We start from the raw sequence: 26,127 nt of genomic DNA on the forward strand, positions 1-26,127 counted from the left end.
CCAACCAACATCCATCTTATCCAATCCAATTACAAAAACACATTTATTGTCTTTTTTGCAACAAACATTCCTTCTTCGAATGCTTTTTGTACGTCTGGCAGGTTTGTGGGTTAAAGAAGAAGATCTTTTATGAAAACTGGTAATCATCGAGCATACTTACTAAAAATATATATATACATCTCTTAGTATAGCAATAAAATGGGAATAAAACGCAGAATCAACTCCTTCAAAGGTTCAGAAAATATATTAAAGTTGTTTTGTAGTAAGTTACCGCCCTAAGCCAGGGCTAAGGCAGAAATACTTAAAATACACCACCTGCTCAGTTATTCCATCCGAGGACTGCAGTTACGTGCTTTTAAGCACTCATCAGCCCGGAATAGGAATCACATGAGCTGGAGGCGTAAAACCTCTTAAGGGAGACAAGAGAGCCAAACAAACTGGTAGCTAATGTAGAATTAGCACACCAGATGAGTGACCGCAGCAATGGTGCGGTTCAACTCAAAGATTGATGGCAAGGCATGGTATTTTATAGTAAGTTACCGCCCTAAGCCAGGGCTAAGGCAGAAATACTTAAAATACACCACTAGCTCAGTCATTCCACTCACTGGTGGTCACTCATCTCCGGTCACTCATCTGGTGTGCTAATTCTACATTAGCTACCAGTTTGTTTGACTCTCTTGGCTCCCTTAAGAGGAGTTTCGCCACCAGTTCATGTGATTCCTATTCCGGGCTAATGAGTGCTAAAAAGCACGAAACTGCAGTCCTCGGTCGGAATGACTGAGCTGGTGGTGTATTTTAAGTATTAAAGTTGGTTGAAAGCTGTGATCTAATAAACATTAACATTAAAACCCCAGCTTTAATACGGTGCTTCAAAATTCGAACATTGAGATTGTGCTTTCTTTCTCGGATTTTTAAGTTATAAAAACTTCTCTGTCAAAAGTGTCTTCATTGCATCGATGTGAATCCTTTTGTAAGAAGTAGTTAGAGATATTTTATAATACCTTTAGGTATGTTTTTTCCCCCATAAAATGAGTAAAAGCTTACTAGTGATCAATCTGGTAACGGAGAATTAACAACACCACCAATAGTACACTGTAAAAACGATTCAGAAACGTACCTGGAAAATAATAGGCAGCTGATGTGCCCAATTTCAACCACTAACATATCTTACAAAAACCAGGAACGTTTTCCGATAAAAGTCAGTAACCTTTCTGAAATTGTTCTTGAAACTTTCTGAATTATTGGAAAATCTCCCCTGTTAAAGCCAATCATGTCTCAGGATCCTTCTAGAAATGTTAAATAGGTTTAATGTTATTGACTAGAGTTTTCCTGATTTACTAAGAAAGCTCCAGAAGCATTAGAGCAACCATGGCCAAAGCACGCGAAAATTGCAAGCAAGAACCAAGTCCTGCCTGCAATTCCTGCTTCGCAAAGCTGCAACTGTCCAGTGACTTATTTGTTCCCTTTGGGAACTTAGTTAATCCGGACAAGCCGTACTCAAGCTAAAGCCGATACACTTAATAAACACTCTCAGTCAATCTTTAAACTGGTAGCAAAAAATAATTTTCACACCAGTGGAAAGTCCTCCTTCGTGCATCTTTTAGCAATTCAGGAAACTTTTTGGCGAAGATACTGGATTTTATGGGGAACTATATTAAAACCTCTGAAATCCCAAAACGTACCTCGGAAATAACCAGTAAAGTTTCGGAATATTTTTACAGTGTAATGATAGAAATCAGAAGACATTTTTAATTCAAACTTTAAATTTCTTTCTATTAAAATTATATCGTCTTGACATTAATTTCACCCATTTTCCTTCAAATCCTCTTTCTCTTATACCTTTCGGAAATAGTTTCGATTATTCCTACACATTCATAAAAAACGAAGTGCATCATTACCAGATAATTGGACAGTTCGCGCAATTAGAGTTCGAATAACTGGAACCCTACTTTGATATAACCTTAATTAAATTTAGAAACCAGTAATTATGTAATGAGGGGGGAAAATTCGCGTCAGAGAATTTATAAATTAAAAGTATCGATTTTTTTTTTTAAATAACCACTTTTTGTGAAGTTATTTCGGAAATTAGACGTTTATTGGAGCTTCAAACGGTAAAAATTATAATCAACATCTATGGAGTGATACAAGCAATAATTTGTACATATATATATATATATATATATATATATATATATATATATATATATATATATATATATATATATATATATATATATATATATATATATATATATATATATATATATATATATATATGTATGTATATATATATATATATATTTTTTTTTTTTTTTTTTTTAATCACCATTTTTGGTTTTGGACCAAAAATGGCTGCCAGGGGGGCTTTGGTGGGATTTTGGAATGCCTTCCCTTCCTAAAATATTTATATATACAATATCTACAAACATGCCAAGTTTCAAAATTTTATTACAAAATACAGTTTCTTCCCCCGTAGCCCCCTGACTGTTTGATAAAATTGGCTCAACACTTTTGATAAAATTGGCTTATTTTTACGGCGTCCAGTGTTTTCGCATTGACAATTATGTGTTGGCGTGTGTAGAGTACGTTCATTTGACTGCTGGAAATTTTGCATTTCTAACTGCAAAGGTCATGCCTACTTTCACAAAGAAAATTGTTGGTACAGAAGTTTTACGTATTAAAGGAGTTTTGAAAACCGTAAACAAATCACAAAGACGATTATTTTAATAAAATTGCACTATTATTGTGACAAATTGTTCATGAACGGACAATTTTTAATGTAGCAAGTAGGATTTGTTCATTTAACTGTTTGAAATTGTATATCTCTATAATGCAGAATTCAAGTCAACTTACTCAAAAATAATAAACTTTTTGAAAGAAATATTGTTCATGCAGAAGTTTTACTTATAATCTGAGTTTTGTAGCATCATTTCATTCGGGAAGATTTAGGTAATTGGGAAATTTGTGGTCTTTATCTATTGGCGTCAAATTTTTGGCACTAATTACAGCGCGAGAAATGTGTTTTCTTTTCATACGTATACAAAGAGTAGCTAAATATATATTCGCATACAGTTACCACAAAACAGTTGCTGTCTACGAATGAATTCCCTCTTTAAGGTGGGGTTTACCAAATAGTACAAATTGGTCCAATAGGAGAGGAAAGAAATGGCAAGAGGGACATTCAATGGGGGAGAATGTGAAAACAAGCCTTTTTTTAATAGGAACGTTATTAAAAACAGCTTGACATGTGACAAAGGGATGAGGGGGTAGGGTGAAGTGCGAAACTTTGTGACAAGGGTGGGAGAGGGTCGAAAATGTTGAAAAATGTGACATTAGTTATGCACCGTCCTTAATCATAGATAAATCACAAAGACCAACTTAAAAAAAAATACTATTATTGTGACGTCCAGTGTTTTCGAATGGACAGTTATATGTTGCCACAAGTAGAGTTCGTTCATTTGATACTTTAAAATTTATATTTCTGATGATGAAGAAGCAACTTACTCAATAATAATAGACATTTTACAAGTAATATTGTTCACACAGACGTTTTACGTATAAACTGAGTTTTTATTCTTCATTTCATACGGGAAGATTTTAAAAATTGGATAATTGGCGATTTTTATCCATTGACGTCAAATTTTTTGTTTCCAATGCCAGCGCGAAAAACAGTTTTCCTTTCCATACATAAACAACGAGTAGAGAAATATCTACTATTTGAAAAGGATTAGCACAAAGCAATATGATATCCAAAATAAAATTATTCAAGCCAAAAATTTGACGACCACACCTATTTCTCAATGGGGTTGTTTTCTTCAGTCAAAAGTACAACTTTTAATCACTGAAAATGATATAATAAGAAAGAAAAAAAAAGACGTGGAGTGGGAAAAAACTTTTATTTTCCCAACGGTTGTTTTTTATTACTTTTTTAATGTCCAATTTTGGAAATAAGGTGTGGTATTTATGCCGTTACAAGTGATGTACTTTGGCGCGCTACTCCGTTGCCGCACTAAATGTTCACGCTTAACTGTCAACCGCGTTTCCATGTTATGATAATTTGCGCTGATGGCATCAGTAAATGGCATTTCATCGCTTTTGATGCCATGTGCAGAAGTGTAAAAAATGAATTTCAATCTGCGCACAATTGTTTTTTTTTTTTTTCAAATTATTTAAAAAATTGCTAAAACCTACGTTTTTAAGCATGCTTTTTCAGAAAAAAATACTTTTAAAAACTCGGAAACAACCCCATTACCGAAATATCTCCTTTCATTCATTTGTTTTCAGATTAAGAGACGAAAAGCAAAATTGGAGTAGATTATTTCTGCTTGGTATTGTGTGTACAAATAAAAATTGTATGTTTCCAGATATGCAGTATACATGAGTAAGAGTAAAAATAAAAATGTTGGAAGTAGTTAATTTCATTCAAGTTTTTACAAATATTCATTAATGAATATGGTCGAATTTCCACCACTGTACGAACACTAATACTAATAATTACGTCAAAAATGTTTAAACAAATTCGCATAGAATTTTTTTTTGACATTAAATTGCGTTTATTGACTTTTTTTCCCAAACATAAATTTTTAATTTCCATAACTTTAGCTATCATTCACCGTAGCGGATAAAAATAGCTATTAGCACTGATTTTATTTATTTATTTATTTTATTATATTTGTTTAATTTTAAGCGTTTTCATTTAAATATATACATTTTTTGAAGGTTATAACTGTGAAATACTTCATCATTTTCTACCAAAGATGCCATACTTTTTACTATTTATACAGCTGCATATATTATGCTTTATACTCTGCATAAACATTTCACTACAAAGATTCCTAACTTCATTGATTAGAGGTTATAGTAAAATTTGACCTCTTACAAGTTCCCTTTTGTTCTCGAGTTTTGTAATTCATGTAGTGTTCTATACACTATTTAAACAAAACATTATTATTTAATTCAAAAAAGAAAAGTCAAAAACAATTATTATATGTTATTTGGTAAAACAAAGTCAATTTTCCTATTCTGCTTCTGCTATGAATACTTTCGTGTATGATTCAAAACGTAACGTATGTTTCCAGCTATCTTTACTTTAGTTTTGCACGATTTTATTAAACTAACAAACATTTGCCTTCTCAAACAGACAAGACATTCCAATTAGTTAACCTGCTAAATATATTTTACGTGTTGATTCTCTCAGCTCATTTTGCTGCAAAATGCCTAAGTCCTTTTCATAGCAGAACATTATACGAATTCTTGTAAAATCGCATTGCTTGTTCAGTTTTCTTCAAAGGAAGCCGCTATGTCTTAGTTTTGAGACTAAAGGTGACTTTTCAAATATGTATTAATTACTACCCTTTTGTAAAAAAAATAAATAAATAACTCATTTTAAAAGATATTACATTTTCAAACGTGGTGACATTTCCGATTACGAGTTATCTGAATAAATTGTTTAAAATATAAGAAAGTGAAGATATGTTGTTGGGAAACAAGAGATGCAATATAGGACGCATATATATAATAATATGTTATAATCATACTCGTAAATTATGAATTCTCAAAAGAAGTTAACTATCAGGAATTAATGAATAAGTATTTAAGGTGGAACGCTTTAAAATACGTCATTTAAAGTGGATATAGTGCGCCTATAATTGATTGAAATGCCAAATGTCGTCCATTGAAAAACATGATGTCTAACAAAGTAATGTGACTGTTTAACTATAAATGTAAAAGAAACTAACAAGATTTTGTTTAGCTCTGAAATATGACATTTATGAAATATAATTGTTTACCCGGTTCTTTTAAGATAAATGATTTAACGAAATGTGGTGACCGTTGCAAAAATGAGAAAGGGATATTTGTGTTAAAATTTTGCAGATTTGATATTTGGATTCATGAGCAAGAAAAATCGCTGCCAAAATCTGAGTATTTCATCTCCGATGTAACCTATGTCTTTGTAACCACAAAGAACACATTAACAATATTTCTAAATCGGTTGTATTTATCGAATGATTTCTGTTTCAGTTGCTTGAGACAAATCATTTTTTAACTAAAATTTTACTTATCATCATTTTTATGTCGCTCGTGGATTTATTTCATTCTCAATTTAAGTACTTAACAATTTTCTTTCTTTGCAGTCAAACCAGTTATCGAACCTTTTACATTCCCAAAATCTCTTCAGCAAGGCAAAAGATTCAGCATCCTCTGCACCATTTCGGATGGCGATCCTCCCATCCTCATCCAGTGGGTAAAGGACGAAATGCATTCCCCTGGTGCAGATTTGCAGGTGGTTCCTGTGACTCGGTACTCTTCGTCATTGGTCTTTGACTCTTTATCTCCTGAAGACCACGGAAACTACACTTGCCGGGCCTCCAACGCAGCTGGAACCGTTAGCCACTCCGCTACAATGGTAATTCACGGTATGGCTTACATATCCACCAAACATTCAAGGGTACGAGAGTGCTTGGAATAAGATCCTTAGCTTATCCAAACGCAAAATTCATGTCTGTAATATTTTTAAATGTACTTAAATGTACTTTAAATTGACACTGTATTAGAGTACTACTGCTGAATGTAGTGTTCCAGAATTGTCGAAATTGAAGAGTTGCTTGTTTGGGTGTCGCTGAAACGAATCAGCGTAAGTAGCAGAAGATATGTTTAGTAAAAAAAGAACTTTATAAGGAATAATCATTTTTCAGCATTTTAACCCCCTCCCCCCCGCTATCCCCCTGCTTTTATTAATAGCTTTATAAGTAGACACAGTTAAATGAAAGTAATGGAATTTTATTCTTTTTTTTTCATCTGTTTTTTTCTTTTTTTTTTTTTTGTTTCTTTAAAAAATGAAGTTTTTATAGCGTTCTTCGATGAATGTCTTTTATGAACAAGCTAAGTACTTTTCGAAAAAAACTACTAACAGGTTAAAATTAGAAAAAAAAAAACCCTTATTAATATAATACATTTTTTTTTAACTCGAAGACTTTTAAATTAAATATCTAATTGCCATATTTCAAATTTAATTTCAGCTAATGGAATTTGATGTTTATATTCCAGTGAGACAGACACAAATATTTTCAACTGTAATAAATAGCTCAGCTTAATCTCTCGGGAGAAAATAATGATGGGAAAACTTCAAAACGTGTTATTAATTGAAAAAAAAAACATGCTTAATTCAAATATGAAACGATCAAAACTTTATGGAAAAAGGTTGAAATAAAAAAAAGGAAAAAAGCATGGGAATGATTATATGTTGTTCCTTTTGTAAGAAAACACTTTTGGATTCGAATCGGTTTTTTTCATCATGAGTAATTAGGAGACAAACAAAAAAATATTTTCTCATTTTAAAATCCAACTTTCATTTTTTATTTCCTGTTAATTATTATATTATATTAAATTTAATTTGATTTTTTTTTTTTTTTTTTAATGATATTGTTACATTACAGCTTTCATTCTTGCTTTTTTCCCCCTTTAAAACTTTTATAGGAAATAGAGAAAAGAGGTAAAATGAACGTTAATTTAGTATCATTCAGTTCCCGGTTATGAGCACTTAAAATAGTTATTAAGTTCAGATTGTGTGGTCAAATGTTTTTTAAACAAAATATTTAAAAATATTGAAGCAATAAGTTAATGCATAAATCAATAAACAAAGTAAAAAATAAAAACTGTTTATTTTTATTTATCTCAAGCATTCCAAACCAAGAAATTTTGCATTGTTTAACGCGCTTAAAAACTAAATTTTATTTTTTATCATATTTTATTTTTTAAATTTATATTGAGGACTCTTCCATAATGCTAAAGAAAAAAAAACAACTCATCATTTTAGTCTTAGCTTTCTGGATACTAAGGAGTTATTCTAAGCATTCGACTCTTTTAGGGAATTATTTAATTCAATGATATTTTTAAACGCGGCTTGGCATTTTGCTTTTACGTTGAATTGAAATTAAAAAACAAATTATTTAATTAAATAAAATAATGAGGATTTGTTTTTTTATTTTCTAAGCCATAGACATCCCATCGATCTATTACATTCTATAACACATTTAAATGGTTAAAATTAGCGTTAAAATAACTTGAATAAAATTTGCAAAACTAGCTTATACGCGTTATCTTTGTAATCGCATCAATAGATGGCAGCACCAAACGTAGTTTTAAATCTTAGTTTCCGTAAGGTAAATAAATAGCTTTGTGCTGAACAGTAAAGTAACGTAAAGTAACAACGTCTAAAAAGCTCAAATTCGCAGATTAATGCAAGTTTGCATTTTAGACGTTGTTACTTTACGTTACTTTAGTCTCAGTATTAGAAAGTTATGCAATTATTTCTCTAACTAGTGGTTGCTAACACAGCTTTGCACGTAATAGAAAAATTAATAGGTCTTTTGGTTCGCATGTATATTTACAAATAATGTATGGTGAATTTTCTGGCCAATTGGTTTGTACCGATGTTACGGTTCCACGTTACGATAATTTCGTATCTCGCCAATTGGCTTGTGCCCATGTTACGGTTCCACGTTATGATAATTTCGTAATTTACTCATCCATCTTATGATATTTTTCTTCTCAAAATTGGAATAGAAAAAGAACCACATCGAATTTTCGAAAAATCGCTTCGAGGTGCATTCCCCATGCTACAAACTAACTTTGTGCCAAATTTCATGAAAATCGGCAGAACGGTCTAGGCACTATGCGCGTCACAGAGATCCGGACATCCAGACATCCTACAGAGGGACTTTCAGCTTTATTATTAGTAAAGAAGATCAAATAAGCTTACAAATTTTATAATTGCGTTTTTATAGAGAGGTAATTATTGTAATATAGCTCTTAAATTTTGCTCGAGGAGGAGCAATACAAACGAAAAAGAGAAACATTGTACAATAAATTTCACACCATTCATATATACATATATATATATATATATATATATATATATATATATATATATATATATATATATATATATATATATATATATATATATATATATAATTAAGCTAACATAATTACAAATATTAAACAAATTATAAATAACAAATGATGATAAAAAGGAAAAATGCAAACAGCTATTAAGTAGGAATAGATAAAGAGTGAATCCAGAGCTCATCAGCCGTGGAGGATTCATTAATTATGGTCAAAAGACCAAAATTTTAACTAAAAACTAGAAGAGAATGTTTAAGCTCCAGTACATGTAATATAGAGTAACAATGGGCAAACGCGCCACTTGCTAAGCCAAAAACAATAAACTAGACCTCAAACCTAAAACTAAAAGCAGGGGGTTTCGCCTCGACTAATTAGGAAAACAAGTTCCGATAATTAGCCTTCCACGGGACAGTACCTGCCAATACCAAAATTGTCTTACCTTGAAATCCGCGTAAACAAATCCAATCCATTGTTCAGCCTGATAAAAAAAACCAATCCATTTGTCAACAAAACATTAAAAACATAAAAACATATCCCGAAATCGATCCATAGACATGCCGAGTCGCCTGTTTCGCACGTGTAAAATTCATCCACCACGGTGATTCATAAAAAAATGGTTTGTCACGGTTGTATCATACATTTACACAGTTAAACAGTTTCAAAGGAAGCGAAATGTTCATCGAAGGCTATACTTAAGCAAATGTTTTCAACTAGATTTTTAGGGAAATTATTATTAAAAAGTAAGTTTTTGAGTACTGAAATTTCTTGCTTAAATGCAGAGATGGTATTGCAAATTCTTTTAATTCTGATAGCTTGCGAAACAATAATGCCAATAAAAACCTTTTTACTTAGGCAGGAGGAAAAATCTTGTAAACTGTTAACTGTGAAATTGAATTCACGTCTTTTATCATAGATTGTAGTGGAGCAATTTGAGTCAATTTGTATGTTGATATCCAAGAAATTAAAGCTATTTTGATTAGAACTGGTCTTTTTGAGCGTTAATGAACTATGATAAATAGTTTTGCTGAGTTCGGAAAAATTAGGAAAATTTATACACAAAAGGTCATCAATGTATCTGCAACAAAGAGGTGTAGAGGAAGGATTGTCAATTAAATATTTTCGTTCATAATATAAAAGAAAAAGGTTGGCAAATGTAGAGCTAAAATTAGCTCCCATTGCTATGCCATTAATTTGTAGAAAACATGAATTTCCATTTTTGAAAAAATTATTGAAAATACAAAATTGAAAATACAAAATTGTTTTTTCTTGGTTTTTTTAGACCAAGAAAAAACAATTCATTAAAATCAAGGGAATCCTTGACTGAATTAAAAAGTTCTGAAACAGAGGGAAAAAATTCAATGAGTGGGATATTGGTGAAGAGGTTTTCAAAATCAAAAGTTTCTGAGTAATTTATATCAAGCATATTAAGTAAATTGATGACTTCAACACTATTATTAACAATCCAGAACCAATTCATTTGTTGAAGTTTAAGTTGTTCAAGAATTTTTTTGAGAAACTGTTCAAGCTTTACACTCAGATTTTTTCCAATGGTGTTGGTGGCAGAGCAAATAAAGCGAAATCAAACAGGTGTTTTATGAAATTTTGGAATTGCATATAAGTAAGGTAAGTTAACAGAATCGGGACGTGGCAATTTAAAAAGTTTGTAAGCAGCAGCAAATTTTTTGATGATGGAGGATTCATTAAGTTTGGAGGAAACATAAGTGGTGGTTTTTTCTAGTTCATTTTTCAAAATATTAGCATATAATTTTTTGCAGCAGATAGAGTAATTAGAACTGGCTTTATCAGCAACTGTAAAGACAAAAGCTTTTTTAAAAACATTGATGGCATTATTTTCATCAGCAGAAAGATGGAAGTATGAAGAATCTGTGTTAACAATATCACGTAAACGTGATTTCAGTTCAATTAAAAAGTGGTGTCTATATTCAAGAAATGCATTAAGTGGAACATTAAAACAATAGGAGATTTTTCTTAAAAAAAATTCAAGTTCAAATGTAAGCTTATTAAAAGCTTTTAGGAAATTAATACGAAAATTAGGCCGATATTTAGTACCAAACTAAAAAGTTTAATGAGTTTTTTGTTTTGTAAAAAATTCAAATAACCGGTCAGAATATGACCAAAATCAGAGTTGAAGAAGATGGAATTAGAGAAATTAGCACAATTGCAATCAAAATTCAAATATTTATCAAAATTTTTTGCAACTTCTTGATAGTTTAGAATTTTTTTCGAGAAAGGAGGATTGAATTTGTAGCTGAAGACAATTTGTAGATCCTTGATGGGAAAAAAATCCAAAAGTTTACTGTGTAGTTTAGAAAAGTTTAAATAGTCGAAGGATTTTTGCAAAAAACTAAAGGTGCAGTAGTAAGTTTGATGTTGTTGAGTAGAACCAACTTTTTAGATCAGAAGATCATAACAAAGAAATTCAAAGTGTGAATTTTTAGAAAGGTAGTTTGGAAGGAAATTTTTTAGTTTTTTTAGAAATTTATGTTTAAGACCAAAAAGAAATTTCCGAACATATTCAGTGTCATAAGAATGACAAAAAGAATTTTCAAGCTTATTAAAAATTTCAAAGGGCGAAAAAATGCAGAAACGAGGAGGGGATTTTCCTGATCCTCTATTAAAACGAGAAGTACTTGTATTATTTCCAAATCTAAACAATGAATAAATACAAAGATTTTTAGATGAGTTATGGTATGCTGTATATAATTTATTATCAAGGGAGGAATTTAACCCATAAGGGAAAATAGATTTGAAATGCAGAATAAAATGAGTTTCTAGTGAAAGTCTCTTTTCCAGAGAGTGTTCAAAACCTAGAATTGAAATAGAAATTTTATCAAAACTGTGAAATTGAAAATGCTGAAGTTCTTTGTCTTCTTTGTTTTTGAACGAAAGTATATCATGTCTGTGATTGTTGATACGAATATTTAGAGAATTCCTAGTTTGTCCAATATAACATAGATTTCAGGAAAGACATTTAATACGATAAACAAGATGATTATATATATATATATATATATATATATATATATATATATATATATATATATATATATATATATATATATATATATATATATAATATTAAAATTAAAATAGAACCCTCTTGAGCCTGTTGTACAACGTCATCAACAGATTTATTTTGCACAAGTAAAAATTATAAGTTGCAGGAATATGAATCAGTTTGACAACATAATTATTCTTTTACTTCTAATTAACTTTCAGTAATAATACATCGAATATTTTGATAGAACTACCGAATTTTCGAATGTCATATTATTTACTTATATCGGTTTTTAAAATATTTTTCTGTATTTTCAAATAGTTCCTCCACGGTGGAGAATTGAACCCGGAGACACCAGTGTAATTAAAAGTCGATCAGCTGTAGTTGACTGCCAAGCAGATGGATTTCCCATTCCTCGTATTCGCTGGACTAAATCAGAAGGTATGCTGTAAACTTTCACTTTTAAAATTCATATATTGAGGTAATAGTTTCAATAGTTATTAAAGCAAAGTTCACTATGTTATTAATATCATTGGAATGATGTTTCTCTTGCAGGTGACGTTGCATCTGAATTTCGACCAATCAGCAGCAGCTCTCGTTTACACGTCTTTGAAAACGGATCTCTGGTTATCCATAACGTTGAGGCTGATGATGAGGGGCATTATCTATGTCAAGCGACGAATGGAATAGGGCAGGGTCTAAGCAAAGTCGTCAAGCTTTCTGTTCATGGTAAGATTCACTGAATGTAGTCTCTCTAGAAAAGCGGTTCTCAACTGATTGGACCGTCACCGATCCATTTTACCGGTCATCGAGATTTTTTCACCAGTTAACTTTAAAAATATTATTCATTTAAAATGTATGGATAACATTTATGCGATATTTTTTACATTAATTAACGATTACTTTTCACAAATTTTTTAGGGACAGGTTTTCATACATAGAGTGGGTGCGTTGAATAGGGCCATGTGAACCAATAAAGCCAACCACGCATATTCCTATGCAGGATAGTAAAAATTCGCTAGATCGTGATTTCATTTTTATCAAAAGTTTAACTGATGAAAAAGCGTTATCAACAATCTGTTTGTTATCAACAGACAAAAGTTATTTCAAGAGAAACTTATCAAAATTTCCTGATCTTTTTCTTCACTAAATTTTGTTTCTTTATGGATATAAACATTAACATAATTTTCCTCAAAACGGACAATATAGGCATCAGTATGCCTAATATTTAAAAAAAAATGTTTTCTAACTGCTTGTACTTATTGCTAAGAACTGAAAACGAGCTAATGTTTGGCATCACATGACTTCCTTTTACTCCAATTTAATGATAATAGTGCCTCGGAGTTTGTAAAGCAACACTTTAAATATTTTCACCCCAAGTTTGTCGCAAAAATCATCATTTCTCCTTTAATAGTGCATTATCATTGCTTAGCATGTGAATTTTGAATTTTTCAAGATATGTTACAGCTACAAATTGGGCTGCCCATTATTTTCCAGGAGCGTTTCTGAATTGTTTTTACAGTGCGTTCCTACTTTTTTCGAACTTTTTCATTACTTTAGGAAATATCTTTTGCTTTGGCTTAGTTTATATGGAATTACGTAATATGCAGGGTTGATCGAATAAAAAAAAAAATTTAATTTCTTCAAAAAGAAAAAACAATGAAAGAAACGAAAAGTTTGTTAAGAAGCTAAAATAACGAGTTAATGTTTCTTCTCATCGGACAAATAGTACCAATTGGTTCACTAAGTTACTTGAAGTGAAGTGAAAGGGGGGGACGCTTGAAACTAGTGCAAGCACTGAGACACTACTTACTTCTACCAATTCTACTAAGTTACTTACTTCTACCAATTTCCTATAATTCATCATAAGTCTTCGGATTACCATAAACACGGTTCAAGTGTTGGTTTTGTTCCCGTGGCACAATGATACGATAATTTTTCTAGTCTTTTTTAAAAGGTTCATGTTTGTTTTACAGTAATAAATAATGTCACTCAGGAAAGAAAATTAACTATGCGGATATTTGTTAACCAAAAAATGCTTCTCGAATTAGGAGCTTCAAATAAGGTTCAGGGTGACGAGAGGGTTGAAAAACTGTTTGGATATCTGCAGCAAATATGCTATTAAAAAACAATGAGCTGATGTGCGCATCACATGACTTCCTTTTGCTCCAATTTTAATGTCATTTTCCTATTACTGACAATTTTAATCTTATTCAATAGTTTAGTCTCTAAATATCATTACCAGTGGCCAAATTGAAACAAAATTAAAAAAAAAAAAAATCGCCAAATTTGTCGTTATGGCAACAAAACTTGACGACCAAAAACTGGCGATATATCGCCAAGTGTGCGCCAAATTATAGCACCACTTGAGAATACATTGAAATTAACAATGATTTACCCCCAAAGAAGGGGCAAAAGACCCCTTTGGAAACACCGGAATGCGAGCAAAAGGGGGGGGGGGGGGGGGTGCACAACTAGACCCCACTAGGAGTCTACGTGCCGAATTTCAACTTTCTAGGACATACGTTCTTGAGTTATGCGACATACATACGCACATCCGCACATACGCACATACATACATACGTACATACGGATGTCACGAGAAAAGTCGTTGTAATTAACTCGGGGAATGTGAAAATGGATACTTCGAGTTTTTATACGTTCTTAGGCACTTATTCGCGTGTGGTCGGGTTGAAAAAAAACTCAACATTAATTCGAGGGTGAGCAAAATAGAAATTAAGGCCGAATTTTTAGTGAATTTTTTTTCGCGAATACAATACTTCCTTTTTTGTAAAAGGAAGTAAAAATTAATCGAAGTTATTTTGTATTTGTAAAGTGGCTGCTCATTTCAAAAGCAAGTTCCGAGCTGAGACCGTACGCAAAGGAGAAGACGCAAAGCTGGTGTGTGAAGCCATCGGAGATCGACCTCTCCAAATCTCGTGGTTAAAAGACAAACAAAGCTTTGAGCCACATGCTGATCTCAGGTATGTAGTTATTATTTTACTTTTTGAGTAAATTTAGCTTAATCTGCTTGTTATACAGTTACGTCATTCATTTGCTTGTTGACTTGTTTTTGATTGGTAGATTGGCTTGAATCCATGAGGTAATTTATTGCCTAATTGAATCATACGGTCGAACAATAGTAAATAGATTGCTATTTTTCAGATACTTTTTGAACCCTTTTTTAAAAAGGGAATTAGTCCCCTCTTTTTGAACACTTTGAAACACACATTTCAATGTTCTTAGAAATGTTTTGAAACATAAATTTCAAAACATTTCTAAGAACATTTTTCAAAAAAACTTTATTTAGTTCAGTACATTTTTTTTTTTTTTTTTACATTTTTGGTTACGCATTTGAGAACGTTTTGTTGACACAGACAAGCGTCGCTTTTCTAACACTTTGTAGCACACAGTTTAGGATATTTTTGGAACGCTCATATTTTTTCAAATATGTTACAGTTTTTTTTAATTTTTGCAATGATTTTTACAGCAATATTGCTTGGCAGATGCCAGTCGCCGGATAGTTTAAGGCCCATTCTTCTACCAGAGATAAGCCTTACGTAAGAGTATTCATGATTCCAACTGGCGATTCATTACAACACAACTTCTAGTAGTATCATGTTTAGAAATTCTATTGGTAGTTGGAGGAAGCTGCTTAAATATAATTCTTGTGGAAGAACACAATGTTTTTACAAGTGTGCCCAAATCGATTCTCAAACGGACATTCAATCAAATATGTTCCCAGTTTAAATTCAACAACTATCCTGAGCGCAAGAGATTTGGAGCACCTTTCCATACACTTTCTTTTTAATAAAGCACATTCAGAACACATTTTTTAGTACATTCTCGCAACCGGAACACTTTTTCTGTGTTAAAGTATTTTAAACGTGTCAAGCACGCAGAATTTTCAGTGTAGTACAAATTATAAACTGTTTTAGCTCCAAAGACCCCTTTTTTTAGTTCTTAAACATGAAAAGGAAACTACTGTATTTTATTGACCATTTTCATTTTTAGACATAATTTATTTTATTTTCGCAGTTTATTGTCGAAATCTAAGTTTTGCATAAGGCATTATAAACGAAGTGTTTAGTTTTAAAGCCAGCTCGTCCCATTTTGCCCATTGTACTTCAAATGATTGCTGTTTGTACTTTTGAGGGATTTCTGCTGCTGTCAGTCTTATGGATTAAGTTTTGTAGGGCCTCGTTTTTTCCGGGGCTTCTTTATCCGGATTTACGGATTATTCGTATTTCAAACTTGCAGCTTTAAAAATGTTTTTTTAAGGCTCTTTATTGTAGTTTGATTAAATGTACAGCTCCTGCATAGATTGTACTGTAAATTATGGTAATCTAACAAACGCCACTGCAGCTGAACTACAGTGATGAAGTCTTAGGATGATCGTGCTTTATTGAAACAACACACGTGCTTGAAACAGAAGACATAGAAACAATTTTTAAAAGAAATTATGTGAAAAATTGTTTTGATATTTTCCAATATTTTGTGAACAATTCTATGTAGTTTTGCTACAAAATATTTTTTTTTATCGTAATGAGCGGTATGTCAGCCTATTTAAGAGTTTGCGTTGTTAATCCCCATATTTCACGGATTATCAGGATTTTTGTTAACCCGGTTGCTTTTCATCCCAGTTAGTTCAGATAAATGAGGTTTTACTGTAAATTCATAAATTTATCTGTCTGTTTTTATTTAAGGTATGAATTGACGGAAACTGTTTTGAGCGGAGGAACAACTTCTGAGTTAGTCATCAGAAGAGCGGATCGAAGAGATTCTGCTTTGTACACTTGCATGGCATCGAATGCTTTTGGCCAAGATGACACCAATATGCAGCTTATCATGCAAGGTACGTTTTAATGTGGACATCAAATTATTGAGAAAAAAAAACAAGATCATTAGAATGGGTTCGTTTTCAAAATTTTAAAAGTATTTTTTTCTGAAAGAGCATGTTTAAAAACATAGAATATAACCATTTTTTAAATAACTTCTTTAAGTTTAATATTTAAAAAAAATTACTTAAATCGGTGCTCTTTCATCGTTTAACGCTTCTGCCGATGACATCACAAAAGATGAAATGCCATTCAGTGTTGCCATTCACAGAGCAAAATATTTATAACGCATCTTTACTCACGTGTATTGGCAACGATATGGTTGATAGCAAGCGTAGAGCGCAATTTTTATTCGCTTCTTGATTATCATAACGTGGAAACGCGGTACAAAGATGCGCCAAAAAGTGGCATTTGTGACGTCATCTAGACCACACCTTGTTTGAAAAATCGGACATTTTCAAACTTTAATTAAAAAATAACTGTTGGGAAAATGAAAGAATTTTCTGGGTCCATGTTTTTTTTTTTTTTGCTTATTCTATCAATTTCAGTGACTAAAAGTACTACAATTGACTGAAGGAAACAACCCCATTCTTTTATTCAACTTTGCTTCCCGAAGAAAAGATTAAACTTAAATGTATTTTTCTGAAATTAACTGTATTTTTCGTGCTTTGCTCTCGTAACCTTTTTATTAATAATCCACAATCACTTAGAAATGTTAAATAGTTTCAACACAGCTATAAATTTGCTAGGTTGATGATTATTGTATGCGCAATTAATAATCTCTATGCAAAAATGATTTCTATCAGCTTTCTTATTAAATCAATTAGCTGATTAATTTCATAAATGACGGATTTCAAAAAGAAAGAAAACATCTTTAAATAGATTGTATTGTTTTTTTTACATATTTCAGGATAACTTTTTGTTCATTTTCTTTTTAAATGAATAAGTAAACAAGAATAAAAAGATAAAAATCGTAATTATTTGGCCTTAGTATCTGATGGGAAGACCACCGATGCAAAAATTTTGTATGCGTTCTTGATGCGTTTGATTTTACTCACTATGAGGGTTTTATGTTTTATTTAACTCTGTCACCCTGCATTTGTTTTCCTTCAATTCTAACTGTGACCATTTAACTTCATTACAAATACATGGCTTTAGCGTTAGAGTTCTTTTTCGCTTTGAAACGTCAATCATCTTAAACATGTCCTTGTTTTTAAGTTCAGTGTAAACTTGCTGTTGACCGATTGCAAGACAGCTTTATCTTTTTAACGCTTCTAAAAATAATTCGACTTTTGAGTTCTAGTTCTTTTATTCCTATATCCTTGTTGCATTTTCTTTCGTGACAAGCGTTAAGCAGTTTTAAAAATTTCATTAAAATATAAATTAAGTTGCCGGAAAGGTATTTTTTTAAGCGACAGATATTAACTAAATTAAAATTATCACCAAATGCTCCCACTTTACACTAGTCACTTGCTAATTCCGAAATACCATAACTAGAAGAATATTTTTTCTTAATATACAAGTTCCTCGTTATACGAAATGCTCGTTACGCTAAGTGTAACTGCACATTTTTTGCATTTTTTCCATTTTAATGAAGCTTTTAATCGGTAGATTCCCTTTAAGTTATATTTTTTCTGAATTTTCGGACTTACATATTAAAACACAATGCCGAAATAATTAAAAAAACTCCAACTTTGATGGTAATAATTCACTAAGACTTCTGTTTTCTTTAACAAAAAAATAGCGTTTATTTTATGAAGGGAAATAAAAATTTGACGGACGTATTAGTCGAAGCTAAGTAGTTACTAATACTTAGAAATTGATGCTGATTTTTGGGATATTATGTATAGACGTCAATTTCTGGATAATTGACTTTTTTTTTTTAAACCTTGCAGGGGAAAAAAACTATTAGTAGCTCAATCAATATATACACCTGTCGTTCACATTTATGTTAATATTGATGTACCTACAATTTTTCTATTTTTAACAGCTCCACAAAGCAGTCTTATTGCATTTACAGTCACAAAACTTAAGAAAAACACTTAAAATTGTAAAGTTATCCAAATTCAGGCTAAGAGTAAACCCACCTCTTCTTATTGTTATATACCACATGAGAAATGTTATGGGCAATAATTTTTTCAATAAAAATTCAAATTCTCACCGGACAAGTTAAATAAATAAGTGTTGAATACCCTCTTATTTAAATTTCAAAGCACCACGAGTTTTCAATGATTTATTATAGTCTTAGGGTTTCCAGCGGCTTTAAGATTCGTATTTTTTAAAAACTATTTCACTTAAAGATATTTTTCGTTGTTAAATCTAGTATATTGTTAACAATTTCTTTAGCTACACACAGAGGCAAGTTTATCAAACAGATATTTTTCTACATTTTAAAAACATGTGTTGCAATACCGAGGATGATTTAAGATGCACAAACAAGTTTAAAATCAGATAGTTTTTGAACATTTGAAAATTAAATCTGCGTTTCACAGTAAAATATATTGTATTGTTAAGGAATTCATCTGCAGAAGCAGATTTTCAATTGGATTATTTTTGACATTCAAAAATAAAAGGTTTAAAAAAAAAGAGAGAAAGAAAAAATCTTTCGCATTCTCATTAAGTATTTTTGCTGTAGAGTCATGTTTGTAATCAGATATTTTTTAAATAATTCAAACGCATGTAATTTTGAATTTTAAGATTTTTTTAATTTTTTACTTACGTACAGTTAAATTTCAAGTATTTTCAATGTATACATAATAAATAATAATTTCCTTTTAATTTTTGCAAGAAAATAAAAACGTTTTATCTTATACTGATTTCTCTTCCCTTTTTTTTTTCAAAAATGATTTTCTATTGTACCTCTCCCCGTTAAAATATCAATTGTTTTCATACCTTTCAACTACTTTTGATTTTAGAGCCACCAGATGCACCTCAGGATTTAAAAGTATTAGAATTTGGAAGCAGAAATGCCAAGTTAGGATGGACTGCGCCCTACAGCGGAAACAGCCAAATTACGCAATATATTTTGTATTACAAGGAGGAAGCAGGTATTTTCAATTTCTTTTCTCTACAAATTCAATCTAATAAATCAAATGTATTTCAACTAGATATATTTTCTGAATAACAGGAGTTTCTACTAGATTTCAATAAAACTAAAGTTAAATTCCGATATATTTTGCAGACGAGATATAAACTTTTTTTTTTTAAGATGCTAATGAAAAGGACTATTATTATACTAACTTCTTGAAAATCAGACTTATTTTTGATTGATGGCATCTACATATTGCCTCAGCTATGTTGACGCACTTTTGAAGAGACATTTTGAAACTTTTAGGCAGTGGCGGCTCGTGGGAGGGGCTGGAGGGTGCCTGGGCCCCCTCAATATTTTCAGACAATTTGTATTTTTACTTATTTTCTATTTTTTCTTTTTTTCTTTTTTTTTGTGCGTACTTGCTTGAAATTTAAAAAGAAATGAATTGTAGTATTTTCCTGCGTATAACCCACGGATTATCTGTTAAAAAAGTGTACACTTAATGATGTATGGATTACACGCTGCCGTGGATTATCTGTTCTTTTTTCTCAGTCAGCACCAACGCATTGAACCTTAATATTCGCAGAGACCGATACACTGCCTGTATGCTGTTTATTTTACATAGCTGGAATGTTCAGGCTATGTAAAATTAACAACACACAGTTACTGAAGAAGGGTTCATTTGCACAAGGTTAGACCGTTTGCTCCATTCTTGACTTTTTGTCTTCAAGTAATTAGCGTACTATAATGATAATTTAGAGTTTAAAATAAATTTAATTTTATCTATTTAACACAAATATTTTAACACAAATAATTATTTTAAGAAAGTTTAAATATTAAAAAAAATTTTTTTTTAAATCTTTCTTCTTAAAAACCGGGAGGGGGGCGAGTGCAGCCATGATCTGGCCCCCTCACTTTTTCAAGGCACAAGCCGCCACTGCTTTTAGGGCAATAAGGGGTATTTTCAACATGCCCATTATCGCTTTTTGGAAAGAGTAGAGCATAAATATTAATTGTTTAATCTCTCATTTGAAATAATGTTATTTACTAGGTTTCGATGACGTAAATCAGTTGAATTTTTTTCAAGAATCACCAGTTTGAATTAAAGTTAAGTTTTTGAATTAAAGAAGAACATTTTATCCGATTAATTTTTAGTGAAAGTAATGTTGGATACTTTTCATTTTTTGTGTGTCAAATAACATACACACCAATCAGAAATCAAGTTATTTATGAAAATGTAAAACGAATAGAAAAAAAAATCAGAAAGCCTTTCTCTGTATTGCTGCATCAAAAAAAAAAAAAAAAAAACTAATCCCTCCCCCTTACTCAGCTTTGTTTAATGTAAAAAATGAAAGAGAAAAGGATTTATTCCTCTGAAAGTGACACGAACGAAGATATTGAATGCAATTCCACTACAGGAGTTGATGAAGACTCTGTTTCCCACCTTTTACATTTTGGTCGGAAGCGTATAAGCAATGAAAACTGATGAAAAATAAATTGCTATTCTTCTTCTTCTTATTATTATTATTACTGCTTTTTTACTGCTTTTTTTTTAAATTTCTCAACGGTGAAAACATTTTTTCTCTAAAAAAAGAAAGTGATGGTTCACACTCCTTAGTGCCGCTTATTACAGCCTCTAAAACCCGTTAGTATCATTCATAGGTGTGCTGAAAAATCAGCTTTTCTATGTCATATGTGAATCGTCAATTTATGACTTCCTACAAAAATTAAAAGCTTGAGAACTATCATACTAGTACGTTAAGGCGTGTCTGGGACTTCATGTTTGTAGAATTAAATATTTCATAAGTTGTTTTATATCTTGTTCAATTTTGGTGCAACTATCACCGCACAATTCTCTAGCATGCCCCATCATGTTGCATGTTAGAACAAGTTGTCAATATTTACATTCATATTCATTATTTTCTTCCACATGATCTTTAAAAATATTTGATTTTAAATTGCAGCTAACATTTGTAGCAATAATATTAGTACCTCTAAGCCAGACTATTGAAAGTCCAAACAGGACTGTTTTTAAGTTATTACTGCTTTCTAAATAGAATCGTATTCCGCATCGATTCATTACAATATAATTTACATATACTTTTATAACGAGTATTCTTTTTAAATATTTTACAAGCATAAAAGAGCGCGAGCCCCAACTTTTATAGGCACCAGGCGAAAGTCTTTTCGCTCTCCTGCAGAGTAGCAATAAAATGTCTAACGTTAGTCTTTCTTTGAGGCACAGATACAGGTCAAAGTAAATAAAGCAATATTTTCAATTTACTAAATTACGGGCCACAAATGAACGAATGTTAAAACATGACCTATTCTTCCTTTCTCTAAGTGATGCAACATTAATTATTGTTTTAAAAATCTATTGATAATTCCAACAATTTTTCTTCTTTTCTGATATGACATTGCTACGTATTTTTGGACATCAAAAGTGTAATTAATTTCTAAAAAAACTTATTTATTCAAAGTCAAAGTAACATAACTAATCCACCATAACAAGGTACATATTTGAAGCTTATTAATTCAAATTTTTCTGTTGCTTCGAATACGTATCTAAAATATTTAATTAAATACAATTTAAACTTAGTAGTATGCAGAATTCTATTTTTACATTTAGTAATTTTTTTGCCTTATTACTGAGCTTTTATCTAAAAGCTGGACTTTATACGTAGAAATTTTGAGGTGATAAGACATAACAAATCTAAATGCAATTACTTTAGGTTGAACCAGCTTATTCACTCGTGTATTAGTAAATCTGATTTCAAAAACAAATAAATTAATAAACGAGTTCCAGTGCAAAAAAAAGAGAGAGAGAGAGAAATCTATCACGATATATGTACTACTTCAAAAGTTTAGAATAACATGAATGAGTAGTTTCTTATAAATAGGTTAACACATACCAAATTAAAGAAGACTTTAACGCAAGTAGGGTTTATAATTCAGTTAAAAGAAAATTAAAAAAGGAAACTTAGTTGTCAAAAAAAAAAAAATCTTGAGTGAAGAAAATCTGTGCCCGAAATGAAATTAAAAAAGCATTATGAAATACATTTAATTTACAGACTAATTTCTGAATACTAAAGAAAGTTGTTGTGAAGAAATATTTGAGAAAACTCATCATGAGGTTTGTGGGGACTCACTAAAAGAAATGGTGTTTTGAAACTAATTCGCATTATGTTTGCATTTTTTTTTACAATAAAAAACAAATTACTTTAGAGACGGCGTCCTTTCACGTCCCATCCCAACTACATACATACATACATACATAACTGCATACATACTAGATCAATAGTATACACGCTAGATAAATATTATTTCAGCATTAAATAACTTTCTCATTGCGATGAAATTGATCTTAATGATAATAGTTAAGCGTAAGACTAATTTAAGAACATTTGTTGTTGATTTGATATTATCAAAAAGGGATTCAACTGTAATTAACTTTATCTTGTATACTAAAGAAATCTTGGATGTTGAACAAGATACGAACGTTGCATTCCTCATAGGTAAAACGATATATAATAAATGATCATTTCCATGCAATAATAATTAACTATCTAAAATGAATACTTATTTTTGTTTTTCATCTCATTTTTTTAAAAATCAGTATTAGTGATGGGACTGAGAAACACTAAATGTGTGAATAGGAATGAAATTATTCTTCAATAATGAAAACTATTGATTTATCTAAGCATTTACAGTTTCAAATAAGTCAAGTTACAGGTTTAGTTACATGTCAAGTCAAGTAACAGGTAACATGAGTATGGTAATTTTGTGCATTGAAAAAATTACCATAATACTAATACACAACTCAAATTAGATTTAACGGCAATAACTTATGATATCTGATACATTTTTGTTCTAAATTTAAATAGTCAAATGCTGTATGACAAAAATATAAAGAGCAAATACAGAGCTCAGGAAAATTTTTGGTTTTTAATTCATACATATTTTTTTCTACAGAAACATTAAAATGTTTTACGTATTATCATGTTAATTAATATATCCTAATGTAAAATGTAAATCATTGAAAAACAAACTTTCATACTTTTTCTATAATATTGTCCTAAATATAAACACAACATTATCTTTTTTGACGATTATTTCTCTGAAACGTTCATGCGCTTTTCTAAAAAAAATATCACACAAAAAATATCTTACAGGAATTGAAAAAAGTTCTTTTTCGAATCAAACACTCTATTTTTCTTTTAAAACTAAATTTTAAAATTTCTAAACTGATCTTGAATTTGGTTCCACGATAGTTCTTGTACTTACGTTCAGTTGTGATTCGTAATTAATAGCACAAAAATCACAAATTTAAAGTTGTCCATCCGTCTTCAACTCAGTAACTTTACTGTGAAATATAAGCCTTGAAATTTTACACTAACTCCAGTCCCTATACAGCGCACTGCTTTATTCCTGAGGAGGCAATTCTAGTCTTTCAACATAGGTTCTCATATCTTCCCTCTCATTATCAGGAATATCATTTTTTCCATTTATCCATTCTCGCATACTGCGTTTAAAACTGTCCATCATTTCAGACGTCCAACTTTGCATATCTTCAGTTCTTGCAGACACTTCTTCTTTAAACTCATTCCATAAATTCCTGGCCGCATCCATAAATTTCTTGACCATCTGTTTCAACCGATCCCAGAAATTCCCTCTTTCATCTTGGCAATTAACTGTACCAATCAAGACACACAGAAGCACAATGGCAATCAAGGATTTCATATCGGCTTTCTTTTAATGGCTGCGAAGAATAAGGTTTCTAAGCAATAGTCGATAAATATCTCCAATCCAACTGATGAGATGCCCACTTAGTTGTTTACAAAAGTACTGATGGCCAGGTATTACTTGAGTTGTGTATTCTTCGTTGCAGAAACCACAAATGACACCTGTTTACGAGGGTTTCGTTTTTTAAAAAGTCCCTCATTCTAAAAGGAAAACGAAAAATTACCATCAATATACATTCGTAGAATAGCAATTAGAACAAAAGTAAAAAAGAAAACGAACCCACTCGTCAAAGGGACACAAGGAAAAAGGAAGCTGGATATAAAAGTCACCTTGAAATGTCGAGCTCAAGTATATCTACGTTTCAATAGATGTGGTCTATCATTTGGTTCATTGTCGTTTAAATTACTCACTCATGCAAAACTCAAATTTCCCAGATTTGTGCGTGAAGTTCATTTTTTTTACCTTTTGACGAACCATGGCTGTTCAAATAGATGCTTTAAAAAGTTGTTTCAAAATCCAATGCCAGCTGTAACGAAATGACCCTCAAGGTCAGTTGTTGCACGCATGTTATATTTCTCTTGTAGTGCAATTTATAATTTGCATTGATTTGACATCGTTACGTCATTAATAACTGTGCTTAACCTGAAGAGTGATTATGGATTTGCATTTAACCTTCGACGAAATTTCAATCAACAATAATTATTTATAAATAAAATTGCATAAACTGAATGAAATTTATAAAGCGAATCTTGCAAATTAATAGATATCTTTTTCAAAGGGAAACATTAACTTATTTTTCTAAATGTTAATAACTAGTGAATTGTGAAAGGCCACATTTAAAGACACAAGGTAAAATTTAGATTATCAGCCTTAGTTCTTTTATATCAAATGAGTGCCGGAGAAATACTGTGAATTTGAAACAAGAAGTTCCGTAAAGAACTAAACGAGCTTGCTTTGTCATATATCAACTTTTTAGTATCTGATCAATATTCTCAAAATAAGCTAAAATTGTAAATTATTTCAATTACAACTTATTAACATTTTTAGGTGACTTCCAAAAATAAAATATGCTTCGCTCATCTAAAGAAATAGATGCGCAAAAAATAAATAGCAAGCAAATAAAGTAGCAGACTCTTTTAAACAAAGCAGTTAATATGTTACCGTCAAATAAAAAAATATCTTTAATCGCTTTTAAAATGAATTTAAAATAATGAACTCAGTAAAATAAACACTACATCTATTAAAAAAATCGTTTGTTTTTCCATTGTTGCCAAAGCATCAATTAAAAAAAGGATAAATGTTCTTTCAAAAATAAATAAACAACAATAAAACCCAAAGATATAATTTTCATTATTAAAAAAAGGTCTGCGCTTATATGTTAAAACATAGAGGACTCCGAATTTCTCCGCCAAAAAGACAGACAGACATCCCCCCCCCCCATCTCAATGCCAAATTCAATTTTTCCTTCCAATTTTAAATTTTTTGATAGTTATTTAATTATTTTACTTATTTTTGACTTATTTTTTCGTTTTTTCCCGGTATTTTTAAGATTCATTAAGCCATCTTTCATGCTTTTTTCTTCTTTCTCC

General features: G+C 31.0%; 1 protein-coding gene across 1 annotated transcript in view; it reads left to right on the forward strand.

Annotated features, from left to right (window-relative positions):
• The window catches only part of LOC129235203 (cell adhesion molecule DSCAML1-like), an 85,647-nt gene that overhangs the window by 21,284 nt on the left and 38,236 nt on the right, over positions 1-26,127 (forward strand). Inside the window, exons 4-9 of the mRNA XM_054868909.1 lie at positions 6,135-6,416; positions 12,248-12,370; positions 12,470-12,655; positions 14,763-14,910; positions 16,633-16,781; positions 19,680-19,811. Coding sequence (XP_054724884.1) covers positions 6,135-6,416; positions 12,248-12,370; positions 12,470-12,655; positions 14,763-14,910; positions 16,633-16,781; positions 19,680-19,811 — 1,020 coding nt within the window. The remainder of the gene's footprint in view (positions 1-6,134; positions 6,417-12,247; positions 12,371-12,469; positions 12,656-14,762; positions 14,911-16,632; positions 16,782-19,679; positions 19,812-26,127) is intronic.

The sequence above is a fragment of the Uloborus diversus genome, chromosome 2 (assembly GCF_026930045.1).
Source record: "Uloborus diversus isolate 005 chromosome 2, Udiv.v.3.1, whole genome shotgun sequence".
Taxonomy (NCBI): domain Eukaryota; kingdom Metazoa; phylum Arthropoda; class Arachnida; order Araneae; family Uloboridae; genus Uloborus; species Uloborus diversus.